Genomic DNA, 23,476 nt, shown 5'->3' on the forward strand with positions numbered 1-23,476 from the left:
GTTGTCTCTTCCTCCCAATTTTAACAACTCTACAGTAACTTCATCTTCCCCCGGGGCTTTCTGATTCTTCATTTTCTTCAGTGCATGTTCTACCTCATCAGGAAAAATATCGGGTATGTTGTATGTGTTGCTACTTTGCAATCCATCTTCCCCACTGCTGGCATCATTCACTCGCTCCTTGTATAATTCTCTATAGTAGTCTTTTGCTATTTGAATTATGCCTTCTGTGCTGTTTATAAGTACACCAGCACTGTTCTTCAGTTTCAGTATCATTTGTCTTTCTGTATTACTGTTCATGGCTGCTGTTTAAATCCTTTGTTTTCCCTTAATGCTTGTTCTACTTTTCTTGTGTTAAATCTTCTTATGTCCTCTCTGAGTCTCTTTCTAATGGCTTTGCATAACTCAGTATACTCAGTTTTTTCCCTGTCAGTGTTTTCCTTGCTTTTCATTTGTTGTCTTCGATTCATCACGACAAGTGTTTCTTGACTAATTTTTTCTTCTTTGGATTTCTTTTTCCCTATAGGTTTCTTGGGCTTTATCACTTCCAGAAAGTTGTAATATTCCTCGTTGATATCTTGGTCCTGAGCAGTCTGCAGAAGCTCAAACTTGTTCTTAAGTTCCAGTACATACTGCTTTTTCTCCTCTTCTGTTATCTCAAAGACCTTTGTATTATTTACTCGAGTCAGTTTTTTCCTTTCCTTTCCTACATCTATATCAAGTGTACATCTTACCATTCTGTGATCACTTCCAACATTTACCTTATTCAGGATGGTAACATCATTCACAATATATCTTCTGTTAGTGAGAATGAAGTTGATTTCATTAGTTGTTAATCCATTTGGACTCTTCCATGTCCACTTTCTGTTCACCCTTTTCTTGAAAAAAGTGTTCATTACTGACAGTCCTTGAGATTCTGCAAATTCCACAAGTCTTTTACCTCTTTCATTTCTTTCACCAATTCCAAAATTTCCTATAGTTTCCCTTTCTGTGCTGTTTTGTCTTTTTCCAACCTTAGCATTGAAGTCCCCCATAATAATAGTGTAGTGTGTTTTCTGCTCATCTAGAAGACTGTCAATTTCGGTGTACATTTCTTCAACCTCTTCATCGTCATGGCTCGATGTTGGTGCATAAATCATTATAACCTTTAGCTTGTACCTCTTAGAAATCTTGAGTATTAGTCTTGACACCCTTGGTGATGTACTTTTGAATTCCAAAATGTTGTTTTTAAAATCTTTTTGGACCAGAAACCCAACTCTACCTTCACTCCTTTCACTGTTTCCATTGGTGTCCAGCAGATTTCCACTTGATAAACTTATAAGTGATTAATTTCTTCTTCTTGTTTCAGCCAAACTAATGATATTCCAATTCACATTTTCTAATTCCTTTTCCAGCTCTAATATCTTGTCTTCACTGATGAGTGATCTTACGTTATAACAGGCCAAGTTCAGTTTCTGTGCATGGCAGCCTGGTCGTACCCAGAGATTCTTAGCACCCTCTGCTTCCACTCTGATCCTCTCGTTGCCGTAAGAGGGGTAGTGAAAGCTGCTGGAGACTGAGGGCCATTTGTTTTGTCGTGCTGTCATATACTGGAGGGTTTGGTCTTTTCCTCTTCACGCTGACCAGGCATCTTAAAGAGAACCACTCTACACGTTCGTTACCACCTAAGTGACGTAACAGGGCTTACCATCGAGAAGGTGTGCATGAGTGGATTTTAGGGAGGCAGGCCAACCAGACTTCTCCTAAATCTTCTGTATTAGAGAGATATTGGGTCCAACAGTGTTTTAGGCTGAGTGTCTGATAACACACAGGATACCTGTTCCCCCTCTAAGCCCCTATTATATGGTATTTATATTATTTTTATATACAATATACAATAAAAACATACAATATAAACTACAACCACTACAGTCCTTTATATATTCATAATGTAATAATTTTTTTTTTTTCATATAATTAAAAATCAACACATAACTTTTCACTATGCACTATGTATTTGTAAATAAAAGATGTGGCAACATGTCATGCAATAGCAAATCTTATGGCATGAGCTATCCCCCGCTTCCTATATCCATTCTTCCACTAATACTCCTGTCGCCATCTAGTATGTCGGCTGTGTGCGCGGGAAGTAAAAGCACCTGTGCAACTTCATAGAAATCAGTGCACGGCCGCTCACGCGTGCAGCTTAGATGGAACTGTGATAGTGAGTAATATTGTTAATAGTTCATCTTCACACTTTTATTTTGCATAGAGTTGAATTTTTATTTTATTTGGTGTATAAATCTCCAAATCAATTGTTGATTCAGTTTCTGTTGCTGAATTCAAAACTCAGATTTAACAGTTTACTTCAGACTTAGGTAATATGTCGAAGGACATATTATCTAGATACAAATTACAAAATAAGTTTTAAGAAGTTGCACTTTACCATGTGCATATTGTTTTAATTAGGTTATTGGAAAAGGATAAAAGTATTACAACCTTGTCTTGATCAGTCCCAATATTCAAATAAAAAGTGGCCATGTTACACAATTCCATATTGAATTTTGTCTTTGGACTAAGTTTTGGGTACTAAAGTTACTTGAATGAGACCACTGTTGCATGTAATCATGTTTGGATTCAAACATAAACTGTTTTGTTGATTTGTAGCAGATTTTTAGTTTTTGGTCTTAAATTTTTCTTGTGATTGTAATGACCTGTCTATTATTAAGCGAGTCTGGTGTTAAGTATGAGCTTTGTGAAAATGAGAGTAGAAGTATGTAATAGAGAAAATGACTTTGAGTATATTGAGCATCTTCAGAGACAAAGAATGGACCAACAAATTAGGATACCTTATCCAGGGCCGGATTTCTCATTAGGCACTGTACAAAACTTTTAGGGTCTATGAACAAAGTGAAAAAAAAAAAAAAAAAAAAAAACAATTTTCAAAAATCATTTTCTACGCATGATATTTCTTTGCAATCAACTCTAGGAGTTTCAATTCAATACGCATTACACTATCTAGTGACTGTTCTTGAAACTAGAAGAATAGAAGTAAGTGATGGTTGCTCCATCAATTTGAGGTGGTTTATTTACTATAGTTGAAACGTGGACAGTTGAAACAGTTGAACATTTACTGTAGTTGAAACTCGAGTCATTAATTGACGTGATTCGCAGTCAAAGTGTTAAAATAGAAGAGACATTCCCCATCCCTTTTTAGCACATTTCGGAATAAAAGTGCCTAGGGTCTATGAACACCAAAATCCAGACCTGATTTTATCCATCCCATTTTTAAAACTGTTGATTCCCCCTCTTCAATCCAGACATTCAGACCGTCCAACTGAGAAGGAATGGTGATCCTTTTATTCTCCAACCTTTACTTCAGGCTAAGAGTATGGCCATACTTGCACTCCCCCCCCTCCCCTCACCTTCTGAAAACTCACTCCAAGATAAGGAGGCAAAGAACAGTGGAAGAACCCAGGCAAAATACTTCTGGCATTCCAAATCCCCATTGGAGATCAGCCTGATTCACTGCAAAATGGGTACAATACGAGTTAGATGCCTCCCCCATCAGCACTCACCCAATAACAATAGCCAACCAACAAGTATCCTCCCATCTTCCAAAATGTCCATTCAGAAGAGAGACATCTAGTCCTAGCATTATTGCCGTTATGAGTATTGCATCAGTCCTCTATGTAATCCATTTATTTCTGATATGCAATAAAGATATGTATAGTCACTAGTGATGTTATATTTATTAAATCTTATATTTAATGTTACTGTTTATGACCTTAAAATTTTATCTAAATTTTTATTATTACACAAAATGAAGTTTTTTTTTTTTTGTTCTTGTTTTTAATTGACATGCATAATAGACAGTTATGCCCTTCACTTCTTACCTTATATGCTATTCTTAATTTTTCTAGTGAAAACCGGAAAAAGTATAATCAGACTTATATATTAAAAATATTACAACAATATTACAAAAATATCACAAAATATTCAATAAAACACATACTAATTATAATAGGATGAAATACTTTTAAAATTATCTCTCAATATAAAACTGCATATTAATTATAAATTATCATAAAATGGTCTGCCAGTTATAATAAAAATTATACTAGTATTTCTTGGTACTGATCTGCTCTGATTTAACAGTTTAAAACTACAGTACAGAACAGTCTGTTAAATTAAACTAGAGCATTATTTTTAATAAAATATATAACCCTCATTATAACAAGTAATATATACTTTTTATATTTTCGCAAAAACTGACACACAAATGCTTGCTTCCATCAGGTAGACAGTAGTCCTGAGTGGATTCAGATTTTAACTTTGGTGCAGCTTTTGAAATATTCATCCATGTAGAAAAATAAGTTGACTTATTTTTCTACATGGATGATAAAAGATGCAATGAAATCTCAAATTTAACACAACAAAAAGCTGAATCACAAAAACCGACTTATGTATATAAAACAGAAGAAACCTTTTTTATGTAGGTAATGATTATCAGTTTAACATTTGATCAATGTAATTTTCTTTATACAGTCTCCACCATAAATAAATATGAATATTTACTTATTTAAGTACAAGATATACAATGTATTAAAATTTGTTTGGAAAATCCTTAAATTATGTTATCAAAACATTTAAGCTTGATGGAAAAACTGTTTAGAATTAAAATTAATATTTAAATAAGTTTAAAAAAAAATAGATTTTTATCTTAAATTTTATAAAAAAATAATAGATTTATCTGAGTACCTCTTAAATCTGATTATTTAAGAGCAAATCTATGTATGAAATTGAAAATCTTTAATTTGTTAATGTTGACTAATTCAAGAACAATTTTTCATGACATTAAATGTGTTCAGTTTAGACTTTGTTTATAAATTGAGTTATTGAAAGGATACATTTACTGATATTTTACTAAATTATAAACTGAATTTGAAAATATTAGCTTTTTAAAATTAATATATAAGTAGAGAACCTGATGTATGGAATATTATCCTGTTATTTTTGTTTAATGCTTTCTTTCGTTATAAAATTGCTTATTTTTATTTTGTTAGGAACATTTAGAGAGGATACCATCTGTGATCCTACTGAAAGTGTCATTTGCAATGATTTAAGTAATAATGTAGATGTTGCCTCTAAACCAAGACTTGAGAATGCAACAAATCCAAGCAGTATAAAAGAGATGCCCAAGAACTCAGATGCTAATGTAAATTTAAAATATATTGGGACCATTGATGATGTTACAGCCGATATGATTGAACAACTTGCATCAACAATTCAAAATGCCATTCCATTATCTTCACCAGAAAGTAGTAAGGATACAAATCTATTACATCGTGACTTGTTATCCACCATATATGCTTGTAAAAATTTTCTTCATAATAATGAAAAGGCAAAGACTTTGGATAAAAAAAAGGAAGAAAATATTAAATTGCAGCAGCCTACTAGTTTGTTAAAAACATCTGTATCTACTACATTAAAAGGCAGTGGGGATAATGTGCTGAAAAGAAAGCAAGAATTATATGAATTATCAAATATGGTTTCTGCCAACGTGGAAAGTAATTCTCAGATTAAAAAAGTGAAAATTGAAAATAATTACGATGATGAAGTGAACAAGCAGATTGAATCAACATTGTCTAGAATACCAGACTTAAATATTAACATACAAACATTAGATAATAAGTAAGTATTCTTGTATTTTTTTATTATGATTTTGGTGTGTGTGTATGTGTGTGTGTGTGTGTGTGTGTGTCGCTCACCTTTACCAAACTGTATGTAGTTTGGTAATGTATCTTGTAGAAATGGTTCAAAATAGGTTTTAAATAGTGAGAAGCAAATTTGAAATTAAAAACATGATGAGGTTCATTTCAACTTTTTGCATCATCTGTTAGAAATAAAAATAAGAACAGGATAAAAACTTTTGATGTGTTTTTATTCTTTTTCTTTTTTGTATTTTTAACAAATGATCCAAAAAGCCAAAGCGGTACTCCATTTTTTTTTGGGGAAATTTTAAAAATTATTTTTAGTTTAGTTTATTATTATTTAGTTTTAAATTTGCTTCCCGCTATTCGAATCCTGTTTTGAACCATTTCTGAAAGATCTGCATAACATACAGTTGGGTAAAGGTTGAGGGTTGTAAAATAAAAAGATTTTACCAAAATCTTAGGTATTTTTTTGCATGTATTGATTTATGTGTATTTGTGATTTTGCATGTATTGATGCTTCACTTTATGACCATTATTCGATTTTTAAGTATATATAAGCATTAATAGATTTATTAAGGTTGGTTAATCTAATAAGTGAGCTTTTGAAGTGGTTTAAAACATCATTAACTTACTTTCTGCCATTTGATTGTATTGTTGTTTTTGTAAAGTACAGTACAATCTTGATCCAGTGTAAATGGGACCAAAGCCAACTTGGATTATGTATAATGATAAAATATATTAAAAAATTAATTTTATTTTATTTACTAACATTAATGAAAAAGAAAAACCTTTCAACTAAAGGTTAGATTAGATTTTTAGATTAGGTAGGTTAGATTTTTTTCATCAATGAAAATGCAAAAACAAAGTGCATACTTTACTCATAGTTTACTTCTGTAGTAAACTGTACAATTAAATGTTTCAAAATTCTTCAGCCATTGCTTAAACAGTTTTAAAGGAGGAAAAAAAAACTTAATTCAGATATCTTTGTTTCTATATCTATGTGATTTGACAACGTTGTTGTATTGGTATAACTTCTATTTTTTCGTTAGGAATGAGCCCAGATAAAGCTGAACTCAGATTAAGTAGTTGGATTGTCAAGCGAGCACTAAGAAAGTCAAAATAAATAAATAACTATTTTAGCATGCATTACACCTTTCTTGCAAGAAAAATTCTATAATTAACAGTATTATAAAGAATTCAATATTGTTAAATTGTAACAGATGTTTTAAAAGATTGGCTAAACTAAAAATGATATGGCATTAGAGAAGTGTAAGAAGGGCAAAAACTGTTGAAACTGAACACTTTGTAATCTTAGCAGCCAAAGATTTCTGATATCACAAAGAGGAATAAAAATGATCTAGTATGCTATTGGACAAAGATTAAGGTGTAGTTGAGATTGAATACTTACTTGTTGTAAATCAAATTGAAATAGTGTACATAGGTAAAGTAACTGGAGAAAATGCAAATGAGCAGATGTGCCCATTGTTCTGATTTACAAATGTGAGTTGTTTTAAATATCACTTGGATGTGCATGGATACCTACATATCTGAGTAATGTTTCACGGTCTAGTGGTACAGAGAAATTGTATGAGTGATTCTTTGCAGTAGAGTATCGTCAGAGGGAAGTTTTTTTTTAATGGTGATTCTAAATACAAAAGATATTGCAACCTATGATACTGTAGTGTTATAATGAAGGTTATAGCAGAAATGTGTTTCATAATTTCGAAATTTCAGCACATAGAAGTTCTTTTAATTTGAAAATGGAAGTGACTAAAAAAAAATACTTATATATATATATATATATATATATATATATATTATGTGAGATAAAAGTTAAGCAAAAGTAATAAAAATAAAAATAAATAAATAGGGCTATGTAGCTATCATTAGAGGCAGCAAATGCACATCCTCCACATGATGCCTAATTATATCTGATAATTAAAATAAATATGATATTTAAAATAAAAACATCAGCCAGTAGTACAGCAATACTGCAGAGCGAAACAAAACGCAAAATAATATAAAATAAACAAACAGGGAAGGGAAAGTAGAGATAATAGGACAAAAAGGTAGTCGATAATCCCCTGTATAATTTAGTCAATTAAATCAATAAACCCAATTAATAAAATACTGTAAATTTAAAATAATGCCAATTATAAATAATTTAGCAGTACCCCCCTAGAAGGTACCAGTTCCAAAAGACGTGAAATATCACCAAAAAGGGTTAAAGAACCTACCAAAAAACTAAAATATCAAAATGATAGACTGACCATCATGCCCCATATCGACAGAGGACCACGAGGCCAATAATGGTCATGGAATCGCTGCATTTCAATCGTCATACAAATCATCAAATACAAATACAAATGATAGCTACATAGCCCTATTTATTTATTTTTATTTTTATTACTTTTGCTTAACTTTTATCTCACATAATATAAATTAGTGGTAGTAGTGGGTTGATATGCTAAATAAGCAGCGCCTGTGCCGCCATCTATTCTTTTCCTTTCTATTATATAAGCTGGTTAAGCTTGCATTATGTCAGTGGTGTGGCTCTGATCAAGAGTGCTTGTCTGTTCTATAGATTATTTTTCGCTGCATAAGGACCACCGCCATGCAAATCCTCTGCATTGGTTGATCTATCGAGGAATGGAGGGGTGGTTTGGTTCTTCGATATTTCTGCCTTTGCGATGATTTGTATGACGATTGAAATGCAGCGATTCCATGACCATTATTGGCCTCGTGGTCCTCTGTCGATATGGGGCATGATGGTCAGTCTATCATTTTGATATTTTAGTTTTTTGGTAGGTTCTTTAACCCTTTTTGGTGATATTTCACGTCTTTTGGAACTGGTACCTTCTAGGGGGGTACCGCTAAATTATTTATAATTGGCATTATTTTAAATTTACAGTATCTTATTAATTGGGTTTATTGATTTAATTGACTAAATTATACAGGGGATTATCGACTACCTTTTTGTCCTATTATCTCTACTTTCCCTTCCCTGTTTGTTTATTTTATATTATTTTGCGTTTTGTTTCGCTCTGCAGTATTGCCGTACTACTGGCTGATGTTTTTATTTTAAATATCATATTTATTTTAATTATCAGATATATATATATATATATATATATATATATATATATATATATATATATATATATATATATATGTATGTACAAGGGAAGGTTGAAAAGTTTCTAGCCTTTCATAGAAAGAATGCTGGAAAGTTAAGAAAAACCCATTTATTTTTCAACATAGTTTTTCCCCCTAAGCCAGCACACTTTCTGGCACAATCCACTGGCTTTCGTAACCCACTCAAATTAAATTTAGAATATTTTCACTCAAACCAGTCGTTGACTTCATTCATCACAGCATTATGACTCTCAAATTTCTGCCCTTTCAAGTCTTTAATGACATTTGGAAATAGAAAATAGTCCAATTGAGGCAAATCTGAGGAGTAGGGCAAATGCTGTAATACCTTGAATTCCCAGTTACGCAGTGTTGCCTAAGTCATAAATGCTGTATTCACCAGTGCTTTGTCTTGATACAAAATGATTCCTTTGGCTACTTTCCTGCAACTTTGAGCTTCAGTTTCTCGTGGAAACGTCTCAGTAGGTTAGAATAATACTTGCTGTTGATAGCTGCACCTCGTTCCAGGAAATCAACCATGATCACTCCTTCTGCATCCCAAAAGATGGATGCCATGACTTTCCCAGCTGACTTCTGCATTCAAAACTTTTTGAGGGGGAGAAGAGGGATGCTTCTGCTATTTTGATTGTGGTATTTCTTTGTATTTCAATACAAAGAAAATCAGACCAGTGAAGCAGACATAATTAAATGCAGAAGAAATTAAAGGAATACCGTATTTCTTCATCCCCTATAAAAGTCTCTAAAAATGGGGTGCATCTTAGAATTGATGGCGTCTTACAATCGCAGTTTTTTTTTTTCGAATTTTCCTGTGCTTTGCACACAGCACCACACATTTTGTTTTTACGTGGAAACCCTGCCTCCAAGTTTGACCATTATCGCATTCTCCAATTCCATTGGAGAATAAAGTTGCACGGGTGATTTCATGCGCTTTTGAAATGTGAAGCCACCGTTATTTCATTATAGTAGAGCTCACTTAGCGAAAACTAGGAAGTTTTGTTTGTATATTCGAAATAACTGTATTTCGATCCTTTATTGCATATTAAAATGTTGTCAAAAATATTGCACTATGAAGCTGCATTGAAATGAAAAGTTATTGTGTATGCAAAAGAACATGGAAATAGAGCTGTGGGTTGACAATTTGACATTAGTGAAGAAAATGTTCATTGTTGGAGAAATGATCATAATTCCATATTTTCATGCAAAGCAACAACCAAGTGCTTTACAGGACCTAAGAAAGGAAGATTTCCACAAGTCGATGAAGTTGTGATAATCCTTTTGCACTTCTCCGTTTTGTAACGGAGACCCGCAAAAGGATTACCCATCACTCGACAAGCCATGCAATCGAAAGCTGGAGAAATTGCCAGGTCCCCTTGGAATAGAGAAAATAATATTTAAAGACAGTCACGGCTGGTGCGACAGGTGATGAAATTAAGGAAAAAAAGAAACTACGAGTTAAGTCAAATTGGAAATGCTGATGAAACCCCAGTCTTCTTCGATATGCCTTGAAATTACACCATCAATGCTAAAGGTGCTAAAGAAATCAAGATTATAAGCACGGGCTATGAAAAGCAGCGTATCAATGTGATGCTATGCATCACTGCTGATGGTCAAAAAGTTGCCACCATATTTAATTTTAAATCGAAAAACCATACCGAAGAATGCAATTTTCCCCAAAGATGTTATTGTGTGTGCACAAAAAAATGGATGGATGTCGGCAGAGCTTACGGAAGACTGGCAAAATGTTGTGTGGAATAGATGTCCTGGAAGTCTTCTTAACCCACCTAGCATGCTAGTACTTGATGCATTTCATGGAAATTTGTCCGAACGGGTCAAAAATAAAAACGTGGTGACTTGGTTGTGATTCCTGGTGGCATGACTAGCCAACTTCAGCCACTCGACATTTCAGTCAACAAACCATTTAAGGATTACTTGAGAAAGGAATATGAATCCTGGCTGTTGACTGACAACCTTCTGCTGACACCTTCCGGAAAAATTAAGAATGGGTATCAACAACGTTGGCAGAATGGGTATCAACAGCTTGGAAATAGTGCAGCATTCATTTAAAAAAATGTTGCATCACCAGTGTTCTCAATGTCTCAGAAGATGATATATTATGGGATAATGAAGATAATGACAGCTCAGAAGAATCAGACTCTGAATGTAAAGTAGACTGTGATATTGATTCAGATGCAGATATCGATGGCTCAGAAGATTCAGAAGGAAGTGATGAATAATATACCCACTGAAAAATACTATTGTTGTTAGTAAATTGATTGTTAGATATATTTTAGCGTTTTATTTTATTTACTTTTTTTTCTTAGAATCAAAGCTTTTTTTTTGTTGGTGGTACTGAAATTAAGGTGGATCTTACAATCAATGGCATCTTAGAATCGAATAAATACGGTAATAGGAAAACTAAAAAACCGTAAAGTGCAGGTATAGATAAAATAGATAATGAGTTACTAAAACTGGGGGAGAAAAGCTAACTATGGAGCTAATACAATTATTGAAACAGATTTTGAAAGAAAAGAATATACCAAATGATACACAAAAAAAAAAAAAAAAAAAAAGGAGATAAGCAACTGCAAGAATATATTTATTAAGCTTGTCATTTCTGAGAAGTTAGGAAAAATAAGTTGAGCATAAATGAAATATTTATGATGAAGCAGTTAACAGAAAAATCTTTAGAGAATAATAGATCAATTTATATGTTGTTGTTAGATTTAACATGGGCTTTTGATAGATTTAAAATAAAGATGTAATAGAAATCTTAAAGTCTGCATGAAGTTACTAAACATTAATAGAAGGAATTAGAGATATATATATTGACAGTTAAATGCATAATCAAAACAGATCAAGGTAATACAGAGGAAATAGAAGTAACCAAAGGAATATGACAAGGAGACTTACTGAGTCCAATGTACTTCAGATTGATAATGAATTAATTAATGAAGCAAATAGAGTAAATAAAGGAATTAGAATAAAAAATTAAATATAATATGCTATTTAAACAATGCAGTACTAATAGATGAAAATTATTTGAAAAAAATGCTACATAATTATAATAAAAAAGCAAATGAGTATGACATGGAAATAGCCATAGGGAAAGCAGAGATCCAAACAATAGCAAAAGAACCACTCAAATATAAATTATAAGGGAAAATAATAGAATAAGTAATAAAATTTAACTACCTAGGAATACAGATAAATAGTTCAGGAATAATTAAATAAGTAGAAGAAGAACAAGCATTAAAAGCAAGTAGAATGTTGGGGGGGGGGGGGGGGGTTAAATAATATAATTTGGATTAATCCAAACATTAATCAAGATGATAAAGTTAAAATATATATATACACCAATAGTAAGAACCATAAATGCAACTGAGACAAGAGGTACAACAGCAAAAATAAAACAAATAAATTGAGCAATAGAAAGAACACATTAAGGAAAATAACTAAACAAACATTGAGATAAAGTTAAATGTGAGGAAATTAGGAAACAGTGTAAAATACAACATGTTAATGAATAGATATATAATAAAAAGAATTGCAAAAACACCAGGTTGTGCATATATAAATAGGTTGGATAAAGATAGTCGAGCAAAAATATTAAAAGAATTGGAGCCCCATTACTAAATGAAGTAAAGGAAGGACGGTTAAAAAGATGAAAGATGACCTAACCCAAGAATGAGCATGCTTAATAGGAAAAGAAACTATAAAAGAAAGCTATATAAAAGTGGTAGGGAACAAGCGAATATGTGGTATTCACACACACACACACATGCACACACATGCGCACGCACGCACACATGCGCGCGCACACACACACACACACGCACACACAAAAACAACATATTGTCATATGCATTGTATGGATGATTGGGAAAAGCAGTTCCACAGAAAAAAAAATTATCATAAAAAATTCCAAATAAAATAATGCTACCCTAGCGGAACCATCATCACAAAGCATGCTTTATAGTTGAGTTAAATGGTAGGCAAAGATGTGTCATCTTGAATGCGATGAAATTGATCTGATGACCGATGTCCTGAAACCATTATGGACCACTCAAATAAAATTTTAATATGTAAACATATTCAGACTATATGCATAATCAGTACATATACAGAATGGTTATTAATTTCAGTACTAATATTTTTCTATAAATATAAATGGTCAGCTGATAAATTTTGCATAGTAATGCAGTGTGAAATGTGATAAACTTTTTATTTTCTAATTAAGTGGTCTTTTTTTTTTAGAATGAATGGCTTTGTTCCTCAAGTTTTCTCTGGAAATGGTAAATATTTGATTTTTAATTCTGCAGTTGTTATATTGTAAATTATGTACATAATAATATCTCTCTCTCTCTCTCTCTCTCTCTCTCCCTCAGACACACATACACACGTGTATTAGTATTACTCCTCCAGAAAGCTTAGGACCAGAGGCGTTCTGGGAGTTTGTATTTCAGGTCTCTTATCAAGAAAAATTAAAAAGGTGAAGAATAACTAATTAAAACGATTTCGTAATAGTTGCTTTATGTAAAAATAAAGTGTTCTTCTTCTTCAGGTTCCGTGTTCAATTTGAACGTCGGAGACCAATGTTTTCCAGCCAGCTCTGTCTCTTTGTGAAATAGTTCTTGTGTCATAAGACCCTCTGTCCAATTTTTGATGTTATCAAGCCACTTTTCTCTTTGTCTTCCTTTTGCTCTTTTGCCTTTAATCTTCCCTTGTAGGATTAGTCTATGCAGGTCATATTGCGTTCCTCTTATAATATGCCTGAGGTAAGCAGTCTTTCTCTTTGTAATTGTAGTTAGCAGTATCCTTTTGGTCTTTGCCCACTGAAGGTCCCGCTCATTGGTGACCCTATCTGTCCACAGAATTTTGAGTCTTCTGAGTGTCCACATCTCAAAGGCTTCCAGTTTCCTGGTTTCCATTTTCCATATGACCCAGGTCTCACATCCATATAGGAAAGTGCTCTCCTGTATGCATGTGAAATGTGTAGCACTTGGTCATTCACTATCTTTTCTGGAAATCTAGTTTCAGGCATATTATACCACTTTGGTCATACCAATTCTGCTTCTAATTTCTGTGCCTATGTTGCAATGAGGGCAGTATCGTCTGCATATCGCAGGTTACTGATAAGTGAACCATTAACAGTAATTCCTTCTTTAGAATCTTGTATTAGATCTATAATGGTTTCAGCATAGAGATTGTACAGCATAGGAGACAACACACTATGCCTCACTCCTTTCTGGATTTAGCATTAGCATTAGCAGAGGCATTTGATGCAAGAAAGCAAGCTTATGCAGCATCAGCCAAAAAAAAAAAAAAATAATAAATAAATAAATGAAAAATAACCACTTCCACTTCACCCCTCTGTTTATTCGAAATACCTGTCCAGCTGAGCCTTAAACTTATTTAGGCTATCAACTTCCACTACAAGGGATGGAAGTCTGTTCCACCAACCAACCACCCGCTGGCTAAAGGCAAATTTCCTCACGTCTATCCTACATCTGTCTTTCCTCAATTTGAATTTATGCCCTCTCAGGTGATTTTTCTGAGCAAGAGGAAGAATTCCATCAGCATTGAGCATGCTCAAACCATTCAAGGCTTTATACACCTCAATCAAATCACCTCGCTGGTGCCTAGTCTCCAGACACTATAATTTGCAAAACTTAAGCCTTTCTTCATAAGAGCACCCCTTTGTTCCATTCACCAATCTTGTTGCCCTTCTCTGTACTCGTTCCAGCATCCCTACATCCTTCTTGAAATGAGGCCTCCAGACCTGTATACAGTACTCTAGGTGCGACCTGACCATTGCCTTATACAAGGGAATAATCACCTCCTTATCCCTGCTAGAAAAATTCCTATATATCATTGACAATACACCATAAGCAACTCTTGCAGCCCGTCTGCACTGTTCAGAAAACTTCATATCTGCCTGCACAACCACCCCCAGGTCCCTTTCATTCTCTACCACTGTCAGTGTAGTACCACAGAGTTGATACGTTGCTCTGGGATTGTTGTTTCCCATATGTAGTACTTTAAATTTGTCAATGTTAAACTTCATTTGCCACCTCTCAACCCATCTGCTCAAGCTTTCCAGATCCTGTTGCAGTAGCATAGTGTCAGTAGTGTCCTTGACAACCCTGCCAACCTTCGTATCGTCTGCAAACTTGGACATTAAGCTTGATATACCATCATCAATATCATTTATAAATACAGAAAACAGTAATGGTCCCAATACCGAACCCTGAGGGACTCCACTAATAACATTAGTCCACGATGAGCAGTGTCCATTGATTACCACTCTCTGTCTTTTCCCCCCTCAACCACCCCCTTTATCCATAGCAGCAATTTGCCTCCAATGCCACACTGCTCCAATTTGTGCAGCAGTCTTCCATGTGCAACAGTATCAAAAGCCTTTCTAAGATCCAAGTATACAATATCAAAGTTATTCCCTGCATCCAGTTCTTTTGTGACTACATCATAGTATCCAATCAAATTGGTTAGGCAAGACTTCCCCTTTAACAAAACCATGCTGTGTCTGAGCTATAACTGAAGTCTTGTCTAGATGATCCTGCAGTGCTTCTTTAACTAGTGCCTCCATTAATTTTCCGGGAACAGAAGTTAAACTAACAGGTCTATAATTACTTGTGTCATATTTTGATCCTCCTTTGTGAATTGGGGTCACATTTGCACATCTCCAGTCCATGGGTACTTCCCCTGAGTCCAAGGAAGCTCTCATAATTATGGCTAAGGGTTTGCTTACTTCCTTTGCTGCCTCCTTTAATATAACTGGATAGATCCCATCCACCCCAGGTGCCTTTCTTGTATTTATCTTCAACAATTTCTCCTTCACTTTCCTCTCAGTTATGACAAGATTCTCTAGCTTACTGCCAGAGTTGAATACACCTCTGGCATTCCCCTCGCTGAATAACTCCTCATGTGTGAATGTCGATGCAAAATATTCATTTAGTTTGTTAGCTACCTGAGCAGGATCATCAACAGTTGACCCATCGATATCAAGTGGACCAATATGATTCATCCCCTTCCTTCTAGAGTTTACATAAGTAAAGAACTCTTTGCTGTTTTTCTTTGCATCCATTGCCAAAGATTTCTCGTAATCTGCCTTCGCCTGCCTAACCTCCTTTGTAACTTGGTTACAGATCAACTTGTATCTATCATAGGCTTCTGTGTCACATGTTAATTTGTATGTATCCCATGCATTTTTCTTCTCTGCCATATGTCTCATTAGTTCATCTGACATCCACTTAGGCCTAAACCTTGAACAATATTTCTTAGTTGGTATGTAAAGCCTAGTAGCTTCCAAGATAAGTTCTTTGAATGCTTCCCATTTTGAATTTGCTGTTGGTAACATCATCAGTTGTTTCCACTGTATAGAATTTAAATGCTGTCTCAGTCCATCGTAGTCGCCTTTACGAAAGCAATAACCCTTCCCTTTACCCCTAATGGTAGTTACCTCTTTGAGTAAATTCCACTTCAGCACACTGCCATCACTGCCACCTAGTGGTTCATTTACCTGCAGATTCTTAATGCATGAAGAATCACTACTGATAATCAAATCAAGAGTATTACTCCCTCTAGTTGCCTCACGAACATGCTTATGTAGAAAACAATCATCCAATAAATCCACAAAAGCCTTTCTAGTGTGTGAGTGACCAGCCCCCAAATTCCAGTCAATATCTGGGAAATTAAAATCCCCCATTATAAGACTCTCTGATTTACTGGCCCACTCTATTTCCCTGTACAATTTCTTATTATACTCATCAGAGTCATTAGGCCTATAGCACACTCCTACTCTCAATTTTGATCTCCCAATGCTTATGTCACACCAAACTGACTCGACACTGCACTGTCCAGCAATGTCGACTGGCTTCACTTCCTTGGATTTTATGTATTTCTTAACTAATAGCATAACCCCTCCTCCCTTCTTATCCTGTCTATCCCTTCTGTAGACATTGTACTCCCCAAATTCCAGTTCTGCATTCCTTATATCTGTGTGACACCACGTCTCTGAAATCCCACAATATCTGCCTTTGATGTTTTGAGCAATACCTCAAATTCATCAAATTTATTTACTAAACTCCTAGTTTGGTGTACATGCAAGTTTACATTCACCTGTTCTTTTTCTTAGCTACCCTAACACAACCCATGTGTTTACTTGTACACCAGTGATTCCTAGCAGTCTCTGAAATATCCTGCATCTTATTTTCCGGGCTGCGGCTCATTCCAATAGAAGCAGTGCAAGAATCACTTTCACCTCTGCCAATGACTACTGTTAATCTATTAGTCCTTGTATCCCCCAATCTAGCAGTTTTCCGACCCATCTAACGCTGCCTCGATAGCATCAGCAAACATTCTTGCACCCTTTCTATTTAAGTGTATCCCATCCCTCTGGAAGTAGTCTCTCCTGTTAACAAGTACAGACCTGGCTGAAAAAAATTCTACACCTTGAGCGTTGCACAATCTTTCCAGGGCCGAATTGATCGACAGGGCTCTCATCATATACTCCCTCCTATCGTGTCTGGGCAGAATTGCAGACACTTTCAAATTCAACCCTAATTCACGGCTTTTTTTCAACAGTAACCTGTACTTGTTAAGTAATTCTGCCGGTCTCCTACTCTTAATATCATTAGTGCCAACGTGTACAACTATATCACCTTTTGTGCCCTTAAAAGATGATATCTGCTCTACAACATCATCAACCTTTGCCCCTGGCAGACATACCCTGGTCCTGTTCCACCTATCCTTTTTACAAAGCATGTTTCCCGTTTCCCTGACAATAGAGTCACCAACAACTACTAGTTCCTTTGGGACCAGCGCATTCTGCCTTGGGGGCTGCCGCTGTGTTGCAGTTGTTTTTTTTTATACGCAGTTGTTTTCTCCCTCTACAGTGATTGCCACTTGCTCAATAGTAACCATAGTATCCTTAGTTCCCTGGATTTGATGTTTAGATTGCTCAAGAGCTGGAAGAGGATATCATGTTTCAACCAATCGAATGCTTTGTTAAAGTCAGTAAAGCAAACAAATAGGTTCTGCTGGTGTTCAATTGCTCTTTCTGCCAGGCAGAGCAAATATTGCTTCTCTTCCGCCAACCCCTTTTTTAAAATTTGTTCTTGACTCTTGCCTTCAATTCTGTGTAGAATCATCTTCAAGAGGACTTTCATGGAATGGTTTATGAGACTTATTGTGCAGTGGTCTGCACATTTTGCTGCTCTTGTTTTTTTTTTGGTATGAGAATAAAGATGGATCTCAGAAAGTCAAGGGGTAGTTTCTCTCCCTTGAGGATATTATTGAAATATTGAGGAGCTGTTGTTTTCCTCTTGTTCCAAGGTATTTGAGCATTTCAGCTGGGATGTTATCAATGCCAGTTGCTTTGTTATTGTTCATTGACTTTATCACTTGCTCCAGTTCTTCTATCAGAAAGTGTTGATGTTTGCTTTCTGTTTGGGTGTTGTCATTTCCTAGTTGTCTGTCGTCCTTGCAGGTACAGTTCCCTCAGATATTCTTGCCATCTATCCTTTTTCTGTTGCTTGTCCACAATTTCCCTGTTGTATTTATCCAGAATGTGGCCTCTTGCACAGTCTTTCCTGATATTGCACAGTTCCTTCACTTCTTTGTGGACTACATGTTCCTTATGCTCATTTTGCAGATATTCAATCCTTTTACATCTCTCCTCCATCCATGTCTGTTTTGTCTTCCTTATTTCTATTTTAATCAAACTGTCATACATTGTATATTTTTCTACATCTTTGTTCTTAAAAGTTTTTCCTGTACTCCATTAGACCTGGTATCTCGCTTGTCATCCATTGCTGTTTGGCTTTCCTTTGGGCCTGTCCAAAAATTGAATTTTCAGCATCTGTCATTATCTTATTGAACAAGGTCCACTCAGATTCTGGATCTCTGTCTAGTAGATTGAAACGACTATCCTCCATTTTCTCTTTGGTTGTGCTTGTGAAATGTCTCCCATATACAGGCTGGCTAAGTTTTTCTCTGTCCCAGCCTTTCTTCAGTTCCTTACCCTTGATTTTCTTTAATTTTATAACCAGCTTCCCTATTAGTGGGCAGTAGTCTGAGCCAATATCAGCTCTAGGATAGGTTTTTGTGCTTTAAATTATGTTTCGGAATATTTGGTTGGTAATGATGTAGTCGATCTGATTTCAATTAATCTTTGATTGGGCATCATTGGGGGCCTTCCATGTGTATAATCTTCCTGGTGGTAGCATGAACCAGGTGTTTATAATGACCATTTCATGCTCTTGACAAAATTCAACCAGTGCATCTCCCCTTTCATTTTTTGTTCCCAGTCTGAAAAGGCCAACAGTGTCAACAACCCTGCCTGTTCCCACTTTGATGCTGAAATCTCCCATAACTACATTGATTCCTTTTCTTTTGGCCGAGTTTAGGAGGCACTTGAGGTCTTTTAGGAAAGCTTGGTATTCTTCATCAGTGTATGATAACGTTTGTGCATAAACCTGTATGATGTTAAGCAGTATTGGAAGAGTATTAAATTGGGCGAATACTATCCTGCCTGGAAAAGCCCAGTATCCATTTAGCGGTATTGGAAGAGTATTAAATTGGGCAAATACTATCCTGCCTGAAAAAGCGCAATATCCATTTAGGAATCTGATCTTTTCATTCCTGATAAGAATTCCCACTCCTCTGTGGTGTTCATTTCCGCTGGAGTATATGAGTTTGTGGCCTTTCACTGTACTCATTTCACCTTGTCCTGGCCATCGCACCTCCCCTAAACCCAGGATATTGATGTCCGTGTCATCAAGTTCTTTTGCAACATTTTCTAATTTCCCTGCTTGATACAAACTTCTGACGTTCCACATTGCAGTTTTAAGTGGTTGATCTTTGTTTTTGAATTTAGTTCTGTAAGCATCTGGCTTATCGCTTGAGGAAATAAACCAGTGAATTCTTCACACCCTCTGGCCATTTAAGGCCTGCCCAGGACAGGGCCATTTAAAAAAAAAAAGTGCTACAAAATACAAATTTTAATGTTTTCAGCAATCTTTCAATATGAAATATAACTTTATATTAAGTTTACTTAAGTGATTACATCTTTCTTCATTATCACTTTTGTCAGCAGAATGGCCCATAATTTTTTAAACATACCCTGTAAAATAAATTTTTTTCATGTGTTCAGGCTTTTTTGCAAAACTTGTTTTATATACCCACTATTTTTCTCAGAAATGAAACTTTTTTGTTCAAGTCCCTTAAGTTCTTCAATTAAATTAATGAATTTATAAATTGAAAGTTTTTTCTTCTTCATTTGTCCTTTCTCCATTATCATCCTCATCAGTGTCTTCACCTTTTCAGGATGCATAACCATGTCAACTGTTTCAGTGTTTGTGATGTGGAGAAAATCAAGAGCATCATTGTCTACATTAAAAAAATTCTTTGACTTCTTTATCTGCTGATTTATGTGTTAATTCTTTATTGTAAGAAAATCATTTATAACTTGCTTTTCATGTGAAATGGATAAACCTCTAAAATCAGTGGGCGTGTCATCTTTATTAGCTAAAAAGCATGTAGCAGCCCACAGTCTGTGCAACCTGTTACAATAGAATTCCTTGTGATGTACTCTTATCCATTCCTGCTCAGCTCCATAATATAGCCTTTTTACATTAAATTTCTTTTGAAATTCCTGTATTCCCATCATTGTTGCATGCATTCAGTATTTTACACTTAAATTTGTCCTTGTGTTTATTAGGAATTGATCAGAATCCTCTGATCATTGGTTTGATAATAGGAATTGCAATTTGGAAGCAGCTAGACTGCATTTGCATTGTCCTTTTTTGAGAATCTAGATTTATGTAATGATCTCCTCTTATGTGAATATTAAAGTTGTTTATTTAGCTGTTAACTAAATCACTGTGTATTAAGGTAACGTTTCAGTAACTTGCTGGAACCCATCCTCAGACCATACATAGGCGACCCTTTTTTTAAGAGTTCAGCACATGGATGTGCAAGTCATTTGTTTAGTAGCTACACTATCTTACAATCAGCTGTTTCCCACCAACTGAGAAACGTACCAACTGTGTGGTACTACACTTAAGGTGGTAGAAAATGAAAAAGACCTGGGAGTAATTGTGCAGTCAGATATGAAGTTTTCTGAGCAGTGCAGACAGGCTGCTAGGGCGGGTCATGGGGTTTTGTCAATGATATATAGGAATTTTGCTAGCAGGGAAAAGGAGGTGATTGTCCCTCTGTATAAGGCAATGGTCAGGCCACGCCTTGAGTACTGCGTACAGGTCTGGAGGCCTCATTTTAGGAAGGATGTAGATTTGCTTGAGCGTGTACAGAGAAGAGCAACACGATTGGTGAGGGGAATGAAGGGATTCTCTTACCAAGAGAGGCTTAAGTTCTGCAAATTGCAGTGGCTGGAGACTAGGCACCTGCGCGGTGATCTGATTGAGGTCTATAAGGCCTTGAATGGGTTGAGCACGCTGAATTCTGATGGGATCCTTCCACTTGTTCAGATTACCAACCTACGGGGACATAAGTTCAAATTAAGAAAGGACAGATGTAGAATAGATGTGCGGAAATTTGCCTTTAGCCAGCGGGTGGTTAATTGCTGGAACAAACTTCCATCTGTCGTTGTAGAAGTTGATAGGTTAAATAAATTTAAGGAGGAACTGGACAGGCATTTGGAGGGAATGGTGTGATTTTTTTTTTTTTTTTTTTTTTTTGGCTGATGCTGCATAAGCTCCTACACTTGCTTTCTTGCATCATGTGCCACTACTACTACTACTACCAAATTTTTTCAACCTGCCTCAATTGTCGGTAATATCAAGATGATAATGAACACTCAAAAGGGGTATCAAAAAGTTCGTACCCTTACCTAGAAATAATAGTGCTAGAAAGGTGAAACTTTGCAGGAACTTTAATCCTTTTCTATATACTCTCCATGTATAGTAACACATTTATCCCATCTGTGGATGAGTTGTTTAATGCCTTGTCACTTTTTGCCTGAAACCACAATTCCACTTCATTGATGACTTCATGAGACGAATCAAAGCAGCATCCACACAATGGTTTCTTCATTTCTCGAAACAAGAAGTCTGACGATGCTAGGTCAGGAGAATAGGGTGGGTGCTGCAGTAGTTCAAAGCTGCACTCGGTAACAAAGTTGGTGGTGGCAATGGCTTCTGCAAAGGCATCAGCAATCTTGGAACGAAATGTGCAGATGGTCATGTAAAATGCTGCGGGCAGACCCATAACTAATTCCCACTGCATTTGCGATGAAATGAATTGTCATACTTCTGTCACTCAGCACCAGCTGCTCAACCTTTGCAACCATCTCACTGTCTGTGGATGTTGATGGCCTTCCTTCTCTTGGCTCATCAAAGATACTTGTATGACCACGCTGGAACTCTTGTTTCCACTTTTTTACAGTGTCATAGGATGTATAATTCTGCCCATACACAGCTTTCATTTCTTCGTCAATTTCCCGAGCTTTCTTGCCCTGCAAATGCAGGAACTGGATCACTCCTCGGTTGCATCCTTATTCAGATTCTGGGCTCCACCTCTGGTGTACCTGGGAATGAAATTTCAAATGTTAGTTATTGAATATGTCAACTTATATTTAAAACTGCATCTTCCTACTGCTGTTTTATCTAGATCAGGATACAAACTATTTGATACCCCCTTGTATTAACTTAGCTTTTTCCTTTTGTTCATTGTGTGCAGTATTCTTTTGGGGGCCATTTAAAAAAAAATTTCAAAGTGACATGTAACTTCCAAATTTTGATCAGGGCTGTTTTACATGTGAAAATGTGGAGTGATTCATACCTGTCATCGTCAGAGCTGGTTCTTCTGCATGTATTATGGCCATGTTGAAGAAACACATAAAATCTAAGGAAGAGCATCCAGTTGATGTTGGTGGACAATGCAATGTTGAATCTGTTTAGTGTGACATAAGCACTGGGAAAGGAAAAAAAAGAGTAGGTGAATAATGAGCAATTGTGCAGAGAAATAGAGTGGGCCAGTAAATCAGCGTTTTATAATGGGGATTTTAATTTCCCAGAGATTGACTGGAATTTGTGGGTTGGTCACTCACACACTAGCAAGGCTTTTGTGGATGTATTGGATGATTGTTTTCTACAGCAGCATGTTCAGGAGGCAACTAGAGGGAGTAATACTCTTGACCTGATTATCAGTAGTGATTCTTCATGCATTAAGAATCTGCAGATAAAGGAACCACTAGGTGGCAGTGATCACAGTGTGCTCAAGTGGTATTTACTCACAGAGGTAACTACCATTAAGGGTAAAGGGAAGTGTTTTTGCTTTCATAAAGGTAACAACAGTGGTATCAGACAGTTTTTAAATTCTATACAGTGTGATCAATTGATGATGTTACCAACAGTGAATTCTAAAAGGGAAGCCTTCAGGGACTTAATTTTGGAGCTACTATGCTTTTCATACCAACTAAGAAATACTGTTCAAGATTTAGGCCTAAATGGATGTCAGATGAACTGATTAGACATGTGGCAGATAAAAAAAAATGCATGAGATACATATAAATTAACAGGTGACACAGAAGCCTATGATAGATATAAACTGGTCTGTAACCAAGCCACAAAGGAGGTTAGGCAGGCAAAGCC

The 23,476-nt window shown here is 35.5% G+C and overlaps 1 protein-coding gene across 1 annotated transcript in view; it reads left to right on the forward strand.

Annotated features, from left to right (window-relative positions):
* Positions 1–23,476, forward strand: part of LOC150077095 (uncharacterized) — a 282,019-nt gene that overhangs the window by 87,399 nt on the left and 171,144 nt on the right. The window contains exons 5-6 of the mRNA XM_090386247.1: positions 5,043–5,670; positions 13,101–13,138. Of these exons, the coding sequence (XP_090242373.1) occupies positions 5,043–5,670; positions 13,101–13,138 (666 nt within the window). The remainder of the gene's footprint in view (positions 1–5,042; positions 5,671–13,100; positions 13,139–23,476) is intronic.

The sequence above is a fragment of the Mastigoproctus giganteus genome, chromosome 12 (genome assembly GCF_048544385.1).
Source record: "Mastigoproctus giganteus isolate SK-2022 chromosome 12, ASM4854438v1, whole genome shotgun sequence".
Classification (NCBI taxonomy): domain Eukaryota; kingdom Metazoa; phylum Arthropoda; class Arachnida; order Uropygi; family Thelyphonidae; genus Mastigoproctus; species Mastigoproctus giganteus.